A 17,409-nucleotide genomic window follows, 5' to 3' on the forward strand; every position below is an offset into this window, starting at 1 on the left:
GGTTCACCATGACCCACAAAGCATGCAATGGGCATAGGAATATACGCATAGGAATATTGCCATATCCCGGGTCCATAGCTGCACTTGTCTTCTCACTGTGTGCACAAACAAGTAAAGGGAGGGAGGGGTAGGGCCCCCTACTACTCAAGACCACTCCCGGGGGCGGGTGGGGTGGGTGGGGTTGGGGGTTGTAGAATTAATTGGCTTGGTAGCGGCTGCTATAAATGTCTTTTTATCCATTCAGTATAAAGACAGGCGCATTAGTCTTGTAAAAAAAGGGTGACGAAAGCAAGTTATTTTTGACTCAAAATTCACAGTAATATTGATCTCAATATTGTTTCAGAAAACCGTATTATTATGTGTTTTTGGGGGAACCAAACATGAGGGCCTATGGCTTTATGAAATAACTTTGAAAACCACTCCCTTATGTGAAAACTTGTTGTCCTATTAAAATGGATGACAATAAATCAACCATGCATTTGTAACTAGATTTTGTCTTAAAGACACTATTGGTAAACACTCAAAATTATTATTAACTTAAAACCTTACTTGTTAATGAGTAATGGGGAGAGGTTGATAGTATAATAAAACATTGTGAGAAACGGATCCCTATGAAGTAACGTATTATTTGAGAAAGAAGTAATTTTCCACGAATTAATTATTTCGAGACCTCATCAGAATGAGAATTTGAGGTCTCGATCAAGCATCTGAAAGCACACAACTTCGTGACAAGTGTGTTTTTTCTATCGTTATTATCTCGCCACTTCGACGACCAATATGAGCTCAATTTTCACAGGTCTGTTATTTTACGCACATGTTGTGAGATACACCAAGTGAGAAAACTGGTCTTTGACAATTACCAATAGTGTCCAGTGTCTTTAAATAATTCGTGTACGATGGTAAATGATTAAAGTAGTAAACAACTCTCCGAGACGACTGGGAGAACTCTACTGTCAATAGAGGAAAGTGTATTTCCTAGTTTCGTATGAGAAGATTTGGCTTCTACCAGGCTAGTTTTACTGGAGGCTGTTCCTATTATGCAGCCACCGGTTTCGTAGAGAATTACCAGTGCTATGAAAGTATATGAGACGCACATTCACTTATGTGAGTTCATTCACTCCACACGTAGGCCACCTATGATATTGTCGATTGCTGAAGTTGCGCTACTCCAGGCTTGGTTTGAAATGCACAAAGTTTTTTAACACAATCTGAGAAGCGTTACCGCGGTAACGCTCCTTGTATTCAATTGATGTGTGTGGATGAAAAGTGATATTTTTCGTATGAGAAGAGTTGGTTTTACTACCAGGCGAGATTCACTGGAGTTCCATTTGCTATTTGTAGCTACCAGTTTCCATTGTCGAGTTCCCACGGTGCATGCAGGATAGAGACAGATTTAAAGGTACGTATGTTGGGGGGGGGGGGGGGCGGGAGGTAGGCATCACATAGGAGAGGCATATAGAACAACTGAAACAGCGATCATAATATAGGTGTGATGTCGTCGTTGGTTGGTATGGTGCTTTGTAGATTTTCCGTCATCTTTTATAAGGCACTGCGACTGATCTGTGATAATGCAGGAAATAATAAACCAAAAGGACCTTCTATATAAATGCACAAAACAAGTTAATGGCCTGACGTTTCGACCCTACTGGAGTCTTTCTCGAAATGACAACAATGCAACAGGTAGCAAAGTGTATAATGAGCAGTGAAGTGGAAAAACTTGAATAGAGAAAGAGAGTCAGGAAGCTCTGTGGAACCATTCTACCTACATGGTACACCCTCATTAAACACACACACAAGCGGAGGGTTTTGCGTAAGCAGAGCATGTATGACAGTATAGGTTTCGGCACAGTAGTACTACAATAGCAAGAATGGTACCTTGAGAACCTGGAATATCTTAAACAAGACATGATAAGTGAGTAAGTACAAGCATGGAGGAAGATGGTACAAGTAATAATGCCTGGTGTTTTTTTAGTTTTTTTTACAGAAATCGGGGAAAGTACTTAGTATACAGTGTTAACCCACATCGGTCTACTATTAGTATTACTATTAGGGTAAAACCAAATGAATTTTGTTCGATTGAACCTTGGGATCTTTTCATCTTCCAAAAACCTATAAATTCAGTGTAGAGCAAGACAGCGTCTAAAGAACAAAATCTCCCTGGCATGTTACTGCAAAACCAAATAATTAGGTTGATACCTATATCGTATACCTCACTCCCACATGCAATGCCTCAAATCCCATAACCTTAGGATCTTTTCGTCTTCCAAAAACCTATAAATTCAGTGTAGAGCAAGACAGCGTCTAAAGAACAAAATCTACCTGGCATGTTACTGCTAAACCAAATAATTAGGTTGATAACATATAGTATACCTCACTCCCACATGCAATGCCTTAAATCCCATAACATAATGCTACTTGAAAAAAAGTATTAGTGTTTATTGGTGTGTTTTTTTGGATATGCATAACGGTATCTATAGGTGTTCAGACACGCTGCACACGTTCATTTCCTCCTGCTAAAAATTCACATTGTGTCGGGTTCATAAGGGCCTTGCGCACTCGGGTCACTCGGGTCATCATGCTACACTGCCAGACGGATTATGTTTATTTTATTTCATTGACGGACGAACTTGATACAAAGGCCCGTGTTTTTCTTCGGTATTATTGTTGCTTTCTGAAGTATATCAGACTTTTACAAATCACTTTCACAATCCAAGTACAATAGTTATTGCTCTCAATTTAAAGGCAGTGGACACTATTGGTAATTACTCAAAATAATTATTAGCATAAAACCTTTCTTGGTAAAGAGTATTGGGGAGAGGTTGAAAGTATAAAACATTGTGAGAATCGGCTCCCTCTAAAGTGACGTAGTTTTCGAGAAAGAAGTAATTTTCAACGAATTTGATTTCGAGACCTCAACTTTAGAATTTGAGGTCTCGAAATCAACCATATAAAAGCACAGAACTTCGTGCGACAAGGGTGTTTGTTTACTTCATTCATATCTCGCAACTTCGACGACCATTTGAGCTCAAACTTTCACAGGTTTGTTTATTTATGCATATGTTGAGATACACCAAGTGAAAAGACTGGTCTTTGACAATAGTGTCCACCGTCTTTAAAGGGATATGTCACAGTCCAGACTGTGTACCATATTATTTCCAACGCCGCACTATCAAGAAAGATATATTTTTATACATGCAAAAGTTTTAATAGCCATAACAACCAATAAACTACCAACAGCAATATAGCTGTGTCTTGATTTACTGCGGTTGTAAGGATTTCATATGGTGCCAAGGAAAGGAACACAGGGGAAAAATGTACTTTGCTTTTAAACACTTACACGTATTATACGTATACAGATTTTACAAATTGTTGTTTAGGGCATTTTAGGGTAAACGGAATCATTGGTTTAAAGACAGTGGACACGTTTGGTAATTGTCAAAGACCAGTCTTCTCACTTGGTGTATCTCAACATATGCATAAAATAACAAACCTGTGACAATTTGAGCTCGATTGGTCGTCAGAGTTGTGAGATAATAATGAAAGAAAAAAACACCCTTGTCACACGAGTTGTGTGCTTTCAGATGCTTGATTTCGAGACCTCAAATTCTAAACTTGAGGTCTCGAAATCAAATTCGTTGAAAATTATTTTTTTCTCGGAAACTACGTCACTTCAGAGGTAGCCGTTTCTCACAATGTTTTATACTATCAACCTCTCCCCATTACTCGTTACCAAGTAAGGTTTTATGCTGATAATTATTTTGAGTAATTACCAATAGTGTCCACTACCTTTAAGAATAAGAATAATTTCAGTCCAATAGTTTCCAATGATCAATGTGTGAAACCTTTGTCAAATAAAATTGTCCTTTTTTGTATATTGAAAACGATGAAACCGATATCATTTTATCTTATCAATAATTTTATGCAAATACCTGCTTGTTTCGATTGCATCAGACGAAATAAACAATGTATTGGGATTCTAGTTTCGTTTTGGACTATAACCGTGTGAATTCGTATAATTTGACATATTTAATTTTATCATCAGGCAGAAATTTTACTCCGCGAAGGTTGATACAAGGAACTTTATTGTAGTCAGTTAGTTTTCAGATTTAAACTGTTGAGAATTTCAAAAACTTATTTGCATATTATTACCCAAGTCACGTAGGTCAACTCCATATAGGGTGCGTTCGTTTAGCTTCCGGTGTGTGGCGGGTTTTTTTTCTAGGACGAACGTGGGTAATTATCTGCACACATTTGTCCTGGAAAAAGAAAACGCCACACACCGGGGTCGACCCAGGGAAGCTAAACGAACGCACTCATAGACTAGCCCCAATGCAGGGGGGGACAGATAAAGGCAGCTGCTTTAAAATGGCAGGGTTAGGCATTAGTTCGAATCCCATCCGAGATGCATTTGGAAAATATCAAACAAATTAATCAAAATACTACTGCTCTGAATGTAGAAACTAAGTATTTAACAAAACTACGTTTGTTACCACTACAGACACATGAAAACAAAAGGAACTAAGATGTCCTGTAGTGACCAAAATGAAGAGGTAACTGACATAGATGGAGGATCTCCCCTACTTGACGTCAAGCCGCAAGCTATCATTGTGTGGCGTAATGTGGTTCTTATGGCAACACTACACGGAGCAGCAATATATGCATTACTGTGTCTCACATGGAAGTGCTACTTATATACTTTACTTTGGGGTAGGTTTTCTCAGCGTGATAATAATAATATTCAGTAAACTGGCGAGACTATATGCAAATAATGAATAATTGTGGCTTCTTATATAGCGCTCATTATCCGTCACTCAATGACAGTCATAGCGCTTAAACTTTCAGTATTTTCCTGCAAGGGATGTGGGACTACGTTTCAAATATCAGACATACTCTTCTTGTATAGCAACATGTAATGGTTACAAGGTGATGTGGCGCAACAGTGCTGCCAATCAAACCAGGAACACCGAGGCAAACCCTCTTTTCGATAAGTGCACTGCATTAATTTACGTGCGTTACACAACACACGGGACCCAACGGCTTTACGTTCTATATATCCGAACATGGACAAAGCATCATGCTTACTGCCAAGTGCCTTGATTCAGGGGACACAGGTATCACGACCTTAACTCGGGAACACCGGAGCTTGAGTCCGGTGTAGCATGCTCTTCACCGCTTTAGGCCACACCACACCACATAAATGATATTCATAAAACATTTGAGTGCATGATTTATTAATTGATCCTAAATATGACATTTCGTCACTGTTACAGCAAGTCTACTCTACTGGGTTGGTGCCCTCGGGATAACGGCTGGAGCACATCGCTTATGGGCACACAGATCTTACAAAGCAAAGCTCCCTCTACGGTTACTTCTAGCCATGTTTGACTGCATAGCATTTCAAGTAAGCCTTGACTGAGGATATGCTAACGATTCTTGACTGAGAAACTCCTAAAAAGATTTAGATACAATTGCCATTATGAACAAAGAAACAAACAAACAAACACCCCAGTGAGCAGATGTGATTAAGAGTTATTGCTAACGAAGATTTTATTGAAGAGGAAAGAAACAATATACATGTACACATGGATTCAAATTATTCAACTATTATAATATTCAAGATTGTCCCTTTAATGTAACCCTTTTCTCAATCTAGTAAAAGCAGATTCAGTTCTCTGTTATTACCAAAAGAGTGTCCCTTTAATGAATTCCTTTTCTAAATCTAGTTAGGTCATACTTTCAGTCTTCTATGATTACCAATGCCAATGACAATAGAGAAACTATGCACCATTGTTTTCAAATACTAATTTTTCAGTTTTGATTGTTGTGTGTGTATAGATGGACATTTATTTCTGGGTGCGTGAACATCGTGTACATCACAGATTCTCAGAGACCAATGCTGATCCACACAATGCTAAGAGAGGGTTCTTCTTTTCCCATGTGGGTTGGCTTCTGTGCCGTAAACATCCGGATGTTATCGAGAAGGGGTCAAAGGTTGATCTGAGTGACCTCATGGCTGACCCTGTCATCCGGTATCAGAGAAAGTCAGTACAGATAACCATTCAAAATATCATCATTAAAGGGATGTAGGGACTATTTCTTTTTGCGTGATGTTCGCCTCGGGTTTTCGGCGATATCTAAAAATCAAAACCTTTTGAAATTAAATGTTCACACGTTAGCTTTTTTGTATACATGTACATCTATATCGAAGTTTTAAAAATCAAACGGTTAAAAAAAAAAGGGTATTGGCTTTAAATAGATTTGGCCTTACGCCTCACGCACTCACCAAAAGAATACAAACATAATTCACATGTAATATGTATCTGCTTTAGTTATAGACATCAGTTTCCTAAAACTATTCTCATTCCGCACGTCTGTTGCACAACCTCGATTTGGCCGAATATTCGTCGTTGTTTCTATACTCATTGCAACTGGTTTATGCCCCCAAGAGATTCACATATACTGTCAATTCGATACTTTCTTTACGCAGAGTAGTGAAAGTTTAACTCCATTCATATTTCAATCAGAGTTAATCGTTGTGTTCATAATTTCCTCCAGGTACTTTCTACCCTTGATGCTATTCTTCTGCTTCATCATGCCGACTACCATCCCCACCCTATGGGGAGAATCACTCTGGAACGCCTACTTCATAGCAGCAATACTCCGCTATTGTCTACTGATGAACAGTACGTGGTTAGTGAACAGCGCGGCCCACCTCTGGGGTAGCAAGCCGTACGATCGCTCCATAAACCCCGTCGAGAATGCCCTCGTGTCTACCCTCACAGGGGGAGAGGGATGGCACAATTACCACCATACATTCCCGTGGGATTACAGGGCTGGAGAGTTCGGATGGAGAATCAACCCCACCACCATGTTCATTGATTTGATGGCTGTTTTGGGCCAGGTGACGGATAGAAAAACCACTTCAAGAGAATCCGTAAAGTCCAGGAAGTTGAGAACCGGATAAGAACTAGACTTGGTTTCAAGTCTGCGATCGTGGCTTTCAGTCTACACCCGATGGCAAATTTATTATTGCCTGAAGTAGCCCCCCCCCTTTTGTAGATTAACCTCCGCCATTAGCCTACGACGAAATGGGGCGCGTGATCTGTGGGGCGTTTTTCGTGGACGATGCAGAGGAATAACCGTGATCTCAGACTTGACACCAAGTCTAGGTAGAAAACATTTGGATTGACTTTTGACTTCTTTTATAAAGCCCATATAAAGCTTATGTGTGCTTTATTAAAGATAAAAACCAAAGGCAGATCCCAATGGTGGATTGAACATAATAAAATGGCTGCATCTAATAACCTGTATCTGCAATATGACTTTTCTGCGCTTGGCAAATTTTGTAGGCTTTATGGATTTGGGCAATGAAAATTACTTGGTGCTATTAGTATTAACAATATTGGTTAGATACACAGTTAAATTCAGTATTAGATGACTGTTGAGTATGATGTTGATAAAGTAAAGAGAATGTTTTACATAAAATCAATCAAACAATTAAATATGCTATGTCAGATTTTTGGCCCCAAACATTAAAAAATAGATTTTTTGAGTGAATGGTATTTCAAAGAGTATCACCCGCTCTAACGAAAAAAAGTTTAACTTTTACTTTTAATGGTCAGGAACCATGACAAAAATTTAAGACGTAAATAAGAAAACACATAAGAATTGGTCACGTGATATATTGTCGGGATCCCGACAAAAACTAATTTAGAGCACTTTATTTCACTACTAATAATTGGCGGACTTTTTCGACAATGGCTCAAATGAAAGCTTGTACCTTTCTCGACCCCCATTAAAACACCTATTGAATTTTAAATCAAAATGTTTCGGTCAAATCGGCCAAAAATCCGACATAGCATCTTTAACGCACTAACAAAGCAAACATTGCCCTGAAGTGTCCCAAATTTTGTTTGTAAAGGAAACTATAATTTTTGATGTTCTGTTCTTTTTTATAAGGGGCTTTATGAATGCCATGCCGCTTATCCAGCCATAACAAGATCACTCACAAAGTGGAATAACACACAATTTAGAAGTTGACTTATCATAATAGTTTCTCGATGGTTTAAGTTTAAAAATTGCATTGGGGATAAAGGATATTAATTTTGGTTTTACCTATACACAAATTCGACAATGAGCAGCCAAATTCATTTTCATGCGTTTGAATTAAAGCTGTTTTGCCTCTCCAGTTGTTACTGTGTTTCAAACTTATAATTCGGCCATTCAATTTTGTTTTGAGTCGAGTCAGATTCCTTTAGCACTCTGTTCAATTTAGCCTATATCGTCAATCTTTTTCGTGGCACACACGCCTCAAGAAGCGTCTAAGAATTTGAATGCTGCTTTGATGATTCTTAAATTGAATGATTATTTTGCTAAATCGAATGACGCAACATTACATTTGACTAATCATAAAACGAATTCGATTTCGCGCGAAATAGAATAGCTTTGTGGTTAAATTGGCTGCTCAGTTGCCGAAATTGACAGAGAAAACCGATAGCACTGTGTACTCGGATATTTATCTCGGTGAGACAGTATGGTATGACAATTTCATCATTGGGTACAATGCATGGCTCACATGCAGCTCTGTCGGTATGATAGCTGCACTAATGGACATTATTGTAAAAGAAATAATAATTACTTGTGTCTCACCATTCAACAAACCGGTTGGCTGTGCAGTGTCAGATGAGGTCTGTCCAGCTCAGTGTAATGGCTTCGTCATAATCGTGTGCCACACAGGTCCTGTGTCCAAAACAATAATATTTGTACAATATAAGTTCATTTCATACAACACACTATAATGTGTTAAAAACTAACAGTAATACTAACTGAGACCATCAGCATTGATGTAATAAACTTACTAAATTAAATGCATTTTATGATTGTTTTCGCTTGGTCGTCTATTTTGTTTCTTACAGACGTGTTGTTTTAAGGTCTGAAATATCCATAGTCGTGAAAAAACGGGAAAAGTAGGAAATAGGCCTACTACAAAAATAATTTCGGCTTACAGTAATGAAGTAGTTTCAAAAGTAGCTGAGCGCCCGTCTCATGTAGAGAGAGAAACTCGTGCGCCTTTAGCTTTAGCTTTATACATGTATAACCCAAAACCTAGCATTTAAAAGATCTTCAAGGTCATAGCTTTTATGTTTTTTTTTTAAAATGATCCAATATGGTACCCCGAGGCTTTTGATTTCAACATAGAGCATGGGATACACTTAACCCTCAAAATAACACAAATTTCGCACAAATAGCGTTATGTATAATTTTTCAAAATGGAGTAAGGTCAGTTTTTATACCTATGACACAGAAAACTTCTAATATTGCCAAGAAAAAATAAGTTAGTTGTCAGAACATATTTTTCATTTGAGTTAAAGTGGATGAAAGACTCTAAAAATATTTACCCACGAGTGAATGACATGTAGGCTACTTGGGTTTAAACCTGGGCCTACCCGCAATAAGATTTTACCACATGTTAATGGCATTTCTGAGACACCGTAATAAAACAATAGCATGGAGTCTGAAATCCAAACGTATTTCGTGTTGAATACCACGACCGTTTGATAATGCACCATACTATTTCAAAATGGCGCAGCAGAGATCGTCACTTTCTCACTTTCTGAGGAAACTCGGAGAGCTTGTCCTCACTAGATTTCCATTTTTCTGTGCCCTCGCATTTACAATGCTGTGCAGTGAAAGGGAGTCTAGTAGAAGGTATTACGTTACTCAAATAATCACTCGAGCTTTTATTTCTGTCAAAAACCCGGTAGGTTTTTGGCGATTTGTACGTGCCCAGTTTCCGGACATTAGGATTTTTATGTGTAACCACCGTTCCCTGATGACGAGATAAAACCGTTTACTGCCGAGTTGTCTGCGGAACTAAAGCTCAATTTCATTCATAAAACCATTACTGTTTTAGCATAGAGGCGTGAACTGTCTACTCTCGGCTAGACCTATTTACGCCCTGATTTTTGCATTTCGCTGGCACTCCTATTTTTAATATAAAAAAATTGTATCTTCTTTTAGAAATCTTTTGAATATTATTTAAATAAGTATCTACAATTTAAATTCATTTGAATCATACATTTATATTCATAGTGGCAACATAAATAAGTGAAAATGGTGGTCAGAATTTACACATTTTAAAAAGTAAGGGTACTTCCCTGTCAGTCATGTCAATCTCCTTGCCATTATTCCACTCTTTCACATGAACATCATTAAATTAATCAAAATGCACTTATGTTTTGGGTATGATGTAATGCAATCGTTTTAAAACCGGCAAAGCTCTTTGATTAAAATAAAAAGTATTAACCTTAAAGACATTGGACACTTTTGGTTATTGTCAAACACCAATCTTCTAATTTGCTGTATCTCAACATATGCATAAAATAACAAACCTATGAAAATTTGAGCTAACTATCGGTTTTATCAAAGTTGTGTGCTTTTAGATGCTTGATTTCGAGATCTCAAATTCTAAATCTGAGGTCTCAAAAGCTAAATACATGGAAAATTACTTCTTTTTCGAAAAGTACTCCAGTCCACTTCACAATGTTTTATACTACCAACCTCTCCCACATTACTTGTTGCCAAGTAAGGTTTTATGCTAATAATTATTTTGAGTAATATACCGAGTGTCCACTGCCTTTAACCATTGAGGAATGAGATTGTCTCGTTTTGTTCATGCCGTTTCAGACCGGAGGGGTATCCTCATACCGTTATCTACGTTCATTTAGCTCTACTCATCCTTGAGGGCAGTATGATGTCATTTGCAACTCAGAGATCCTTATTTGCCTTGATGTGCGCCATTCAAGCAGCCGTTATGATGTTGGTTACTCACACTAGCCCCAGCTTACGCTTCAAACCATGGCTCATGGTAAAACTTGATTAAGAAAACCCTAAATCCAAAACAGTTTTGCCTAACAACCAGAGGATATTATGTTTATACAAAAATTTGTCCATTTATATGGCAAGGGGTTAGGTAACATGTTGCATTTTCAGCACAACCGCACTGAATCACATTAACAGGTCTGTTCTTGGACACCCCCCCCCCATTCCTAGCCTTGATGGGATGTAGCAGCCAAAGCTTTCAATGGATAGATCACACACTCTCTTACTTAAGCAGTCATCTCCTCCCCCCCCCCCCCTTAACACCAAAACAATCTTGCAAAGAGGATTATTTATTTATAACAACCTCATTCAGGTTCTTTTTCTGTTTAGTTTTTGCAGCCACAGTATGAAAATGTTTATTTTAAATATTACTTGTTTCATTCATTTCAGATTCGAATGTTATCAAGGGATATTGGTGTCATCGGAACATACCTGATTATTGCAAGTCGTTCTCACGAGGAGCTCAGCCGGCGATATCGTCTGGCAAAGTTGTACCCCATTGGACGGAGCCTTCTTGCATCTTATTTCATAGTCTTGGCTTTCCAGTTGAATCAAGAAGTGATCGAGCAAATGGCCTTTATTCATCGAGTTCCGGGCGGTCTCGCTGTAGTCTCTCTATTCTGCGTTATCTGTTTGATATCCAGCTTCATGTTAATGTCCGAGATGAAAGTTAAAACGTCTGTACGGATTCTTCTGGTGTTGCTTCTAATTATCATCATTTTCGTGGATTTGGATTTTAAATATTGGCAGGGGAAGAAAGTGGAATATTGGAATCAAATAACAATTGTTGGAAATGACGTTTGTATGCTGGCTATGTTGTTTATGCTAGCTGTATGACACTGGAACATGATTTATCTACCCTATGCAACTAGACTAACAACTATTTTCTTCACAGTTCACAAATATTCTCAACTGAAATTTGTCATTATGCACGAGTAGTGTAGACTTAATGGTGGTAATGGTAATGGACATTAATAATTTTAGTTTGTGGGTCAAAGCATTGATACAGTATTTTGTTACATACAGATGTCTGTAATTATTGAACAAAATAAAATGTGCTAGGGCATGTTTAAGTTTTAGCTGACAAAAAAGGAAGCAAGCTTGATAATTTATTTATTTTCACAAGGAGTGATTTGAGTCGTTTTGAAAATATTATGCGCCCTTTTTGTATACAAGAAACAAAATGCTTCTGTTACCTAGTTAACTGTCTCAGTGCTCTTGAAATGGTCCACAAAAAAACATGGTATAATACTGAATTAAACGACAACTCTCTATTTATTGTAATGCTTTTATTACTCTAAAATGAATCTTGGTAAAACTGTCAAAACATTTTGTAATAAAAAAAATTAAATGCACATAATAAAATAATTACAAGACAAATGTTTGCCTACTTTGTTTTTTATGTTTGCCTACTTAGTTTTTTATGCTCGTGTAACAAAATCAAACTTAGTATACAGAATGGTAATTATCCTTAATGTTAAAAAGACTGAGACAACTAAACACACGTATAACGAATCACTAGTCTAGAGTGGTTGCGGACTTGCCAGGTAACAGTGCCCATAGTAATGTGCTCATGCTCAGAACTACGTAAACAATGGAAGGTTACCTGGTAAGTTTGCTGCCACCTAGCGTTTGTAAACTACCATTGACTTATCACCTCGATATGAGTGTTAATTTCCTTTTCCTTTCGCCTCTAAGGGCCTTGGTTCGAGTCCTCTAAGGGCCAAATAAACATTGGTTTGTTACCGTCGGCGACTCACGTGAACTTTCACATAGGGGGTTTCCCCCACCACATTTAAAACGCACATAAAATACTGGAAATCTAAAATAGTACATTTCATCCTACTTCATAGGTTCCTTATGTACAATATGGATTACAAAATAAGGCACATAATAAAAAATGTGATTCATAACCATCAATAGAGTATGGTCTATAAAAAAATTAAGTTATTAGGCTAAGTTATGCCAGCTTCGCTCATTCTGGCAAAACAGTGCATTCACAGAATTGTTTGCAGTTTATTTTTACCATTACGAATTGTACACTTTCCTTTAAAAAATATATATACATATTTTAAAATACCCAGCCATTTAGATGAAATCAACAGCGTTCCAGATTGATTTAAAAAGTAAATCTTGCTCTTCCACTACATGTGAGTGAACTTGCCCAAAGTGTGCTTGCAATTAGGGCAGGTGTGTACCGTGTCCTTTATACCGTCGATGCAGAACGGGATCAGGCAACATCCAAGCCACAGTCTGAAATCAGGGGGAAAGAATCAAAATATTATTAGGAATCAATTTGACTTCTGCAGCAAAAAAATTCATATCCGTCTCTCTGTTTTGTCAGCTTCAAGATAACGTACAAAATTGTTTTTTTCATTTCCAATCCATAACTCCACTATCTCTTTAAACGCTGTAACAATTGTGCTCACTTTTCTCATATTAATGTTACAATGATTTAATGTATGATTGTGTGAAACGACGAAAATAGACCATTATCCATCGGGTTAAGAAAACAAAATAATCTCCGTTAGGAATATAGAAACAGCTCCCCATAAAAATATATATCTCACTGAACAAACTATACACTCATCTGCATTTTATATAGATTATTTCCACTAGGAAAAGAGATATCATTATAAAGAAAATATACAATACATCTCTGTGTCTCTACCCCAAGTTTAGTCCCTATATAATAATATCGTGAGATATCCCCATGCACCGACTATTATTCAAACATATCTTTACTGTTGTTAAATTTAATGACGAGCACATGATTTGATTAGACGAGATTGTCTTTTCTGTTCAATGAAAATGACACATACGGAAGTTTACGAACACAGTGCAGGTGTTGAATTTTGCTTCGGGGATATGGAGTGTTTAAAAACATGTCACGTACAAAATCACAGACACATTACTCGATGGGATTCGAACCCACGAATCTAGTTCGCTTGGTAAGACTGGTTATATTGCAAGCTAGGTCTGGGAGGGCACATCTTTTTTGATGGCAGTTTTTTTTTTTTTTTTTTTTTTTTTAATACTTGTAAATAAGAAAATCGAATACCACCCTAATAATGCCCGTTATCTTTTCACCGAACTCTAGAAAGTACCAAATACAGTGCAAACGCACATCGCTGAAGGGTAAAATCAAGTTAATACTACGTTGTTGTACACAGCCTGACAAGACGTTTAAAGACCCTGTCCGCCCTTGGTAATTGTTTATAACTCGGTGTATTCTCAACAAAGGCCTATGCACAAAATAACAAACCTGTGAAAATTTGAACTCAATTGGGCTTCGAGTTGCGTGATAATAATGGAAGAAAAAACACCTTGGGCACACGAAGTTGTGTGCATGCTTTCATGCTTGATTTCGCGACCTCATGCGTGTGGTCTCGAAATCAATTTAAATATTTTACTGATGAATTACTTCTTTCTCAACAACTTCGTTAATTTAGAGGAAGTCGTTTTTCACAGTGTTTTACCCTATCAACAGCTCTCCATTTCATGTTACCAAGTAAACTTTTATGCTAACAATTATTTTGAGTAATTACCAATAGTGCCCAGTGCCTTTAAACAACATAGAGATGTATACTTACCCAACTAGGATCATCCCACCGACCATCAGCCACACCATTAAACCAATCTCTTTGTGAGTTACCGTAGTGACTAAGTTGTTGCAGTTGGGACAATTCATAGTACATGGAAGTGCAGAGAAACCTGGTCTTACCACCAGTGTATTAGCGTAGCCTGGTGGCACTGGTGGTGGTACTGAACCAGGAACAGTCTGGGCCGCCGCGGTGTACACAGGAGGAGGATTCATTGGGTAGTCCCCCTGTTGTTGAGGTTGCATCGGGTAGCCTTCTTGCGGTGGAGGTTGCATCGTGTAGCCCTCTTGGGGTGGAGGTTGCATCGGGTAGGCCCCTTGTTGTGGAGGTTGCATCGGGTAGCCTTTTTGGGGTGGTGGCGGGCCCGAATACGCAGCCGGATATGGAGCCGGGCCTGGAACCGGCATCGGGGCACCTTGGCTCACGGGACCGCCAGGGTACTCTGAACAATAGACGAAGACCGAGAAATAAAAACGTCTCTTGTCAAAATCTCAAAATAGTAGGCCTTCGGAAAGTAGGTGATTGTGCCTCTGGCGATACACGCATAATAACAAACGATGACAGCCATTTTGAAAAATGAACTGGACACCAATCTAACATTATTTTTGTTATTTTAAATGACAAATCTGCAAAGGCCCTAAAGTCTCTCCCACATGTAAACTGTTTTCTGTAAATGCAAGAAGAACAAGGAACCATCCTGAACCAACGATCAAACGAATATTACAAATGCATATAGCCGATTGCAGTACAAAAAATACAAATGAGTTATACCTTGAGTATTTGCTTGGCCGACATCTACAGGAACTTCTTTACTCTCCATGGTATTTCCCTCGACGCCTGAAGATACTAAAATGCACAAGTTAGTTTTGCAGTGTTCTAAAATAAATTTAAAAAATCAACATCATTGGAACAAGTTTCATTAGCATGTGACAGGTTCAATGATACAATTGGGCAACTTTGGAATGAGCGGCAAAACAAACAAAGGTCTCAAGTGATGCAGTTCCTGCTTCATAAAGTAGTGACTTATAGGCATTAGACTGAGTTGTGTTTCACGTACAACTGCTCATTATTTTTTAACTGCACAACAACAAAAAGTGACGACGGCAGGTTCCTTTAGTGTATAATAGCATGGGAGGAAAGTATGGATAGATAAATGAATTCAGTTTAATTGCTAAGATGTACTTTATGACGTCACATTGACACTTGGCCTCATACCCTGACGTCACCACGCCGCCAGGTGAAACGATGACCAAACAATGGGAAACGCACGGCTGTGCACGCGCGACGCAAAGGATTGGCCAATGAGCAACTTTTTGTGGCATTATAGCCGACGCATATAAAAAGTACGGGAAAGTGTCCTTATCCTGCCACCACTTTTCATTCATTAGCAAATGCGGTGTATATTTTACTCAATTTTAATGAGGTTTCCTTTTTGTAAAATTGAGTGAAAAGTGGGGGTGGCAGGATATACGCAAAGTTTTCATATAAGGGCTTTCTATTATAGGCTTACAACAGATCGATCAGTAAGGTACAGTGTGTTATCTGTATGGGAATGTCAAAAATGGTATTAAAAATCGTAACTGAGTTTGACAAGGGCAAGTGCCGTGTCAGCATTATTTTTTCAACTACTGACTCATTTACATTTATTTTAAAACATTCCGTATCCTGCCACCACTTTTTCATTCGTTTTATATGGAATAAATTAGTATATAACTTACCCCAAATTAGATATTCCTTTCGGTAAAAATTAGTGAAATCCTTTCGTATGAATTCATGCTTTATAGAGCATGACTAACATTTATGATTCTCAGAATCTCATTTTATTGAGTCCAATTCACAAAGAGAATGTGGACTTTTATTCAACGTGCAACCACAAAAATGTTGCCTAGTACTGGACTTTGTTAGACATAAAGGTACTCAAATCAATAGCAATAGTCGTTAAACCGGAGCTCCGGCAGTACAATTCACGAACATACAGAACAGAACAGGCTGGTGATCTAGGGAGTTGGGAGAAACATATTCACAGGATTGCGCGAGTCATTATTGGAATAAATGGTGCGGTTTATAAACGATTCACTCTTCACTTGCACTATCAAAGCATAGCTGCCAACGTCATGCTAGAGTAGCCTTGGAAACCACTGAGTTGACCCATTATTATGGATATTCAATTAAATTAAATTCAATTTTCCATACTTCGATGAAAAATATCATGGAGTTCTACCTCCATGAAAATATCGACAAATACATTATAGTATGGGCATGGAGGTAGTTATGGTTTGGGTAAAATACCGTAAAGCAAGATAATATTTGTGAGCAGTTATTAATGTAGTGTTGGCTGTTTTGATAAGCAGAGCTAGTAAAATGGTGTGCCGCCATAAAACCAGCCAGACAGGCAAAGCAACAAAACAAACAGACGGACATGCAAACAAAAAGACGGACGAACAGAAGACATGACAGCTCGACTCAGACACAAGGTAGGTAAGAGGAACACCAAGGTCATTAAGCGAAAAGATGGCTGGACCGTCAAGCAGAAACAATACAAAACTTGAAAAGCAACAACTACACTTTCATTTTATAGACAAACATATATAAATCCTAAATAACAACATAACATCGACTTACAAGATGGTAGTGCCCATAGGGACTTTGGTACTTACCTGAAGTTACCTGTTATACTCGTCTGTCTTCGGATGGGGTCTTAACCATAGAGCAAGATGGTCTTAGGTCTTACCAACAGGGATGATTATGCAACATGTAAGCCTTCAAGAAAGGCTCTCTGCTGATGTCAAAAGGCCTATGTGTTCTCAAATTGTTATGCGTATCGTATGTACATATTATGTACGTACGATAACAATAACAGAGGTTGCGGTATTGACCGAGGCCAAGTTAGACTTCCCCGTGTCGTTAATAAGTCCTGTTATCTTAA

At 38.1% G+C, this 17,409-nt stretch overlaps 3 protein-coding genes and 1 long non-coding RNA gene across 9 annotated transcripts in view; 3 read left to right on the forward strand and 1 right to left on the reverse strand.

Moving 5' to 3' along the window:
• The window catches only part of LOC139943859 (uncharacterized), a 295,369-nt gene that overhangs the window by 242,643 nt on the left and 35,317 nt on the right, over nucleotides 1-17,409 (forward strand). The window lies entirely within an intron of this gene.
• LOC139944492 (stearoyl-CoA desaturase 5-like) lies at nucleotides 1,119-8,871 on the forward strand. Of its 3 annotated transcripts, none has more exons than XM_071941523.1 (5): nucleotides 1,119-1,399; nucleotides 4,499-4,707; nucleotides 5,271-5,401; nucleotides 5,836-6,041; nucleotides 6,556-8,871. In XM_071941523.1, exons 2-5 carry the CDS (start codon nucleotides 4,503-4,505, stop codon nucleotides 6,962-6,964), a joined length of 951 nt encoding a protein of 316 aa, XP_071797624.1. In that variant the 5' UTR covers nucleotides 1,119-1,399; nucleotides 4,499-4,502; the 3' UTR covers nucleotides 6,965-8,871. The 3 variants fall into 3 exon arrangements, with proteins under 3 accessions (XP_071797624.1, XP_071797623.1, XP_071797625.1); XM_071941522.1 differs by lacking the exon at nucleotides 1,119-1,399 and adding an exon at nucleotides 1,546-1,916; XM_071941524.1 differs by lacking the exon at nucleotides 1,119-1,399 and adding an exon at nucleotides 1,547-1,912.
• Nucleotides 9,552-12,652, forward strand: LOC139944424 (transmembrane protein 101-like). The gene is made up of 3 exons (XM_071941439.1): nucleotides 9,552-9,708; nucleotides 10,687-10,867; nucleotides 11,272-12,652. The coding sequence occupies exons 1-3, from the start codon at nucleotides 9,581-9,583 to the stop codon at nucleotides 11,716-11,718; spliced, it is 756 nt and encodes a 251-aa protein (XP_071797540.1). The 5' UTR covers nucleotides 9,552-9,580; the 3' UTR covers nucleotides 11,719-12,652.
• On the reverse strand, nucleotides 12,217-17,369 carry LOC139944425 (lipopolysaccharide-induced tumor necrosis factor-alpha factor homolog). 3 transcript variants are annotated; one of them, XM_071941442.1, is made up of 4 exons: nucleotides 17,106-17,369; nucleotides 15,255-15,329; nucleotides 14,475-14,925; nucleotides 12,217-13,134 (listed from the first exon to the last, which is right to left on the reverse strand). In XM_071941442.1, exons 2-4 carry the CDS (start codon nucleotides 15,301-15,303, stop codon nucleotides 13,026-13,028), a joined length of 609 nt encoding a protein of 202 aa, XP_071797543.1. In that variant the 5' UTR covers nucleotides 15,304-15,329; nucleotides 17,106-17,369; the 3' UTR covers nucleotides 12,217-13,025. The 3 variants fall into 3 exon arrangements, with proteins under 3 accessions (XP_071797543.1, XP_071797542.1, XP_071797541.1); XM_071941441.1 differs by having other exon boundaries at nucleotides 12,218-13,134; nucleotides 17,141-17,369; XM_071941440.1 differs by having other exon boundaries at nucleotides 12,218-13,134; nucleotides 15,255-15,359; nucleotides 17,141-17,368.

Source organism: Asterias amurensis, chromosome 11 (genome assembly GCF_032118995.1).
Source record: "Asterias amurensis chromosome 11, ASM3211899v1".
Classification (NCBI taxonomy): Eukaryota; Metazoa; Echinodermata; class Asteroidea; order Forcipulatida; family Asteriidae; genus Asterias; species Asterias amurensis.

Coding starts and splice junctions, on each gene's coding strand:
- LOC139944492 (XM_071941522.1), top strand. Junction 5,402..5,835: donor TTGACTGCATAGCATTTCAA/GTAAGCCTTGAC, acceptor GTGTGTGTATAG/ATGGACATTTATTTCTGGGT. Junction 6,042..6,555: donor GTCATCCGGTATCAGAGAAA/GTCAGTACAGAT, acceptor AATTTCCTCCAG/GTACTTTCTACCCTTGATGC.
- LOC139944424 (XM_071941439.1), top strand. CDS start 9,581: ATGGCGCAGCAGAGATCGTCACTTTCTCACTTTCTGAGGAAACTCGGA. Junction 9,709..10,686: donor GAAAGGGAGTCTAGTAGAAG/GTATTACGTTAC, acceptor ATGCCGTTTCAG/ACCGGAGGGGTATCCTCATA. Junction 10,868..11,271: donor GCTTCAAACCATGGCTCATG/GTAAAACTTGAT, acceptor CATTCATTTCAG/ATTCGAATGTTATCAAGGGA.
- LOC139944425 (XM_071941442.1), bottom strand. CDS start 15,303: ATGGAGAGTAAAGAAGTTCCTGTAGATGTCGGCCAAGCAAATACTCAA. Junction 14,926..15,254: donor CGGCCAAGCAAATACTCAAG/GTATAACTCATT, acceptor TCTATTGTTCAG/AGTACCCTGGCGGTCCCGTG. Junction 13,135..14,474: donor GGTGGGATGATCCTAGTTGG/GTAAGTATACAT, acceptor CCCTGATTTCAG/ACTGTGGCTTGGATGTTGCC.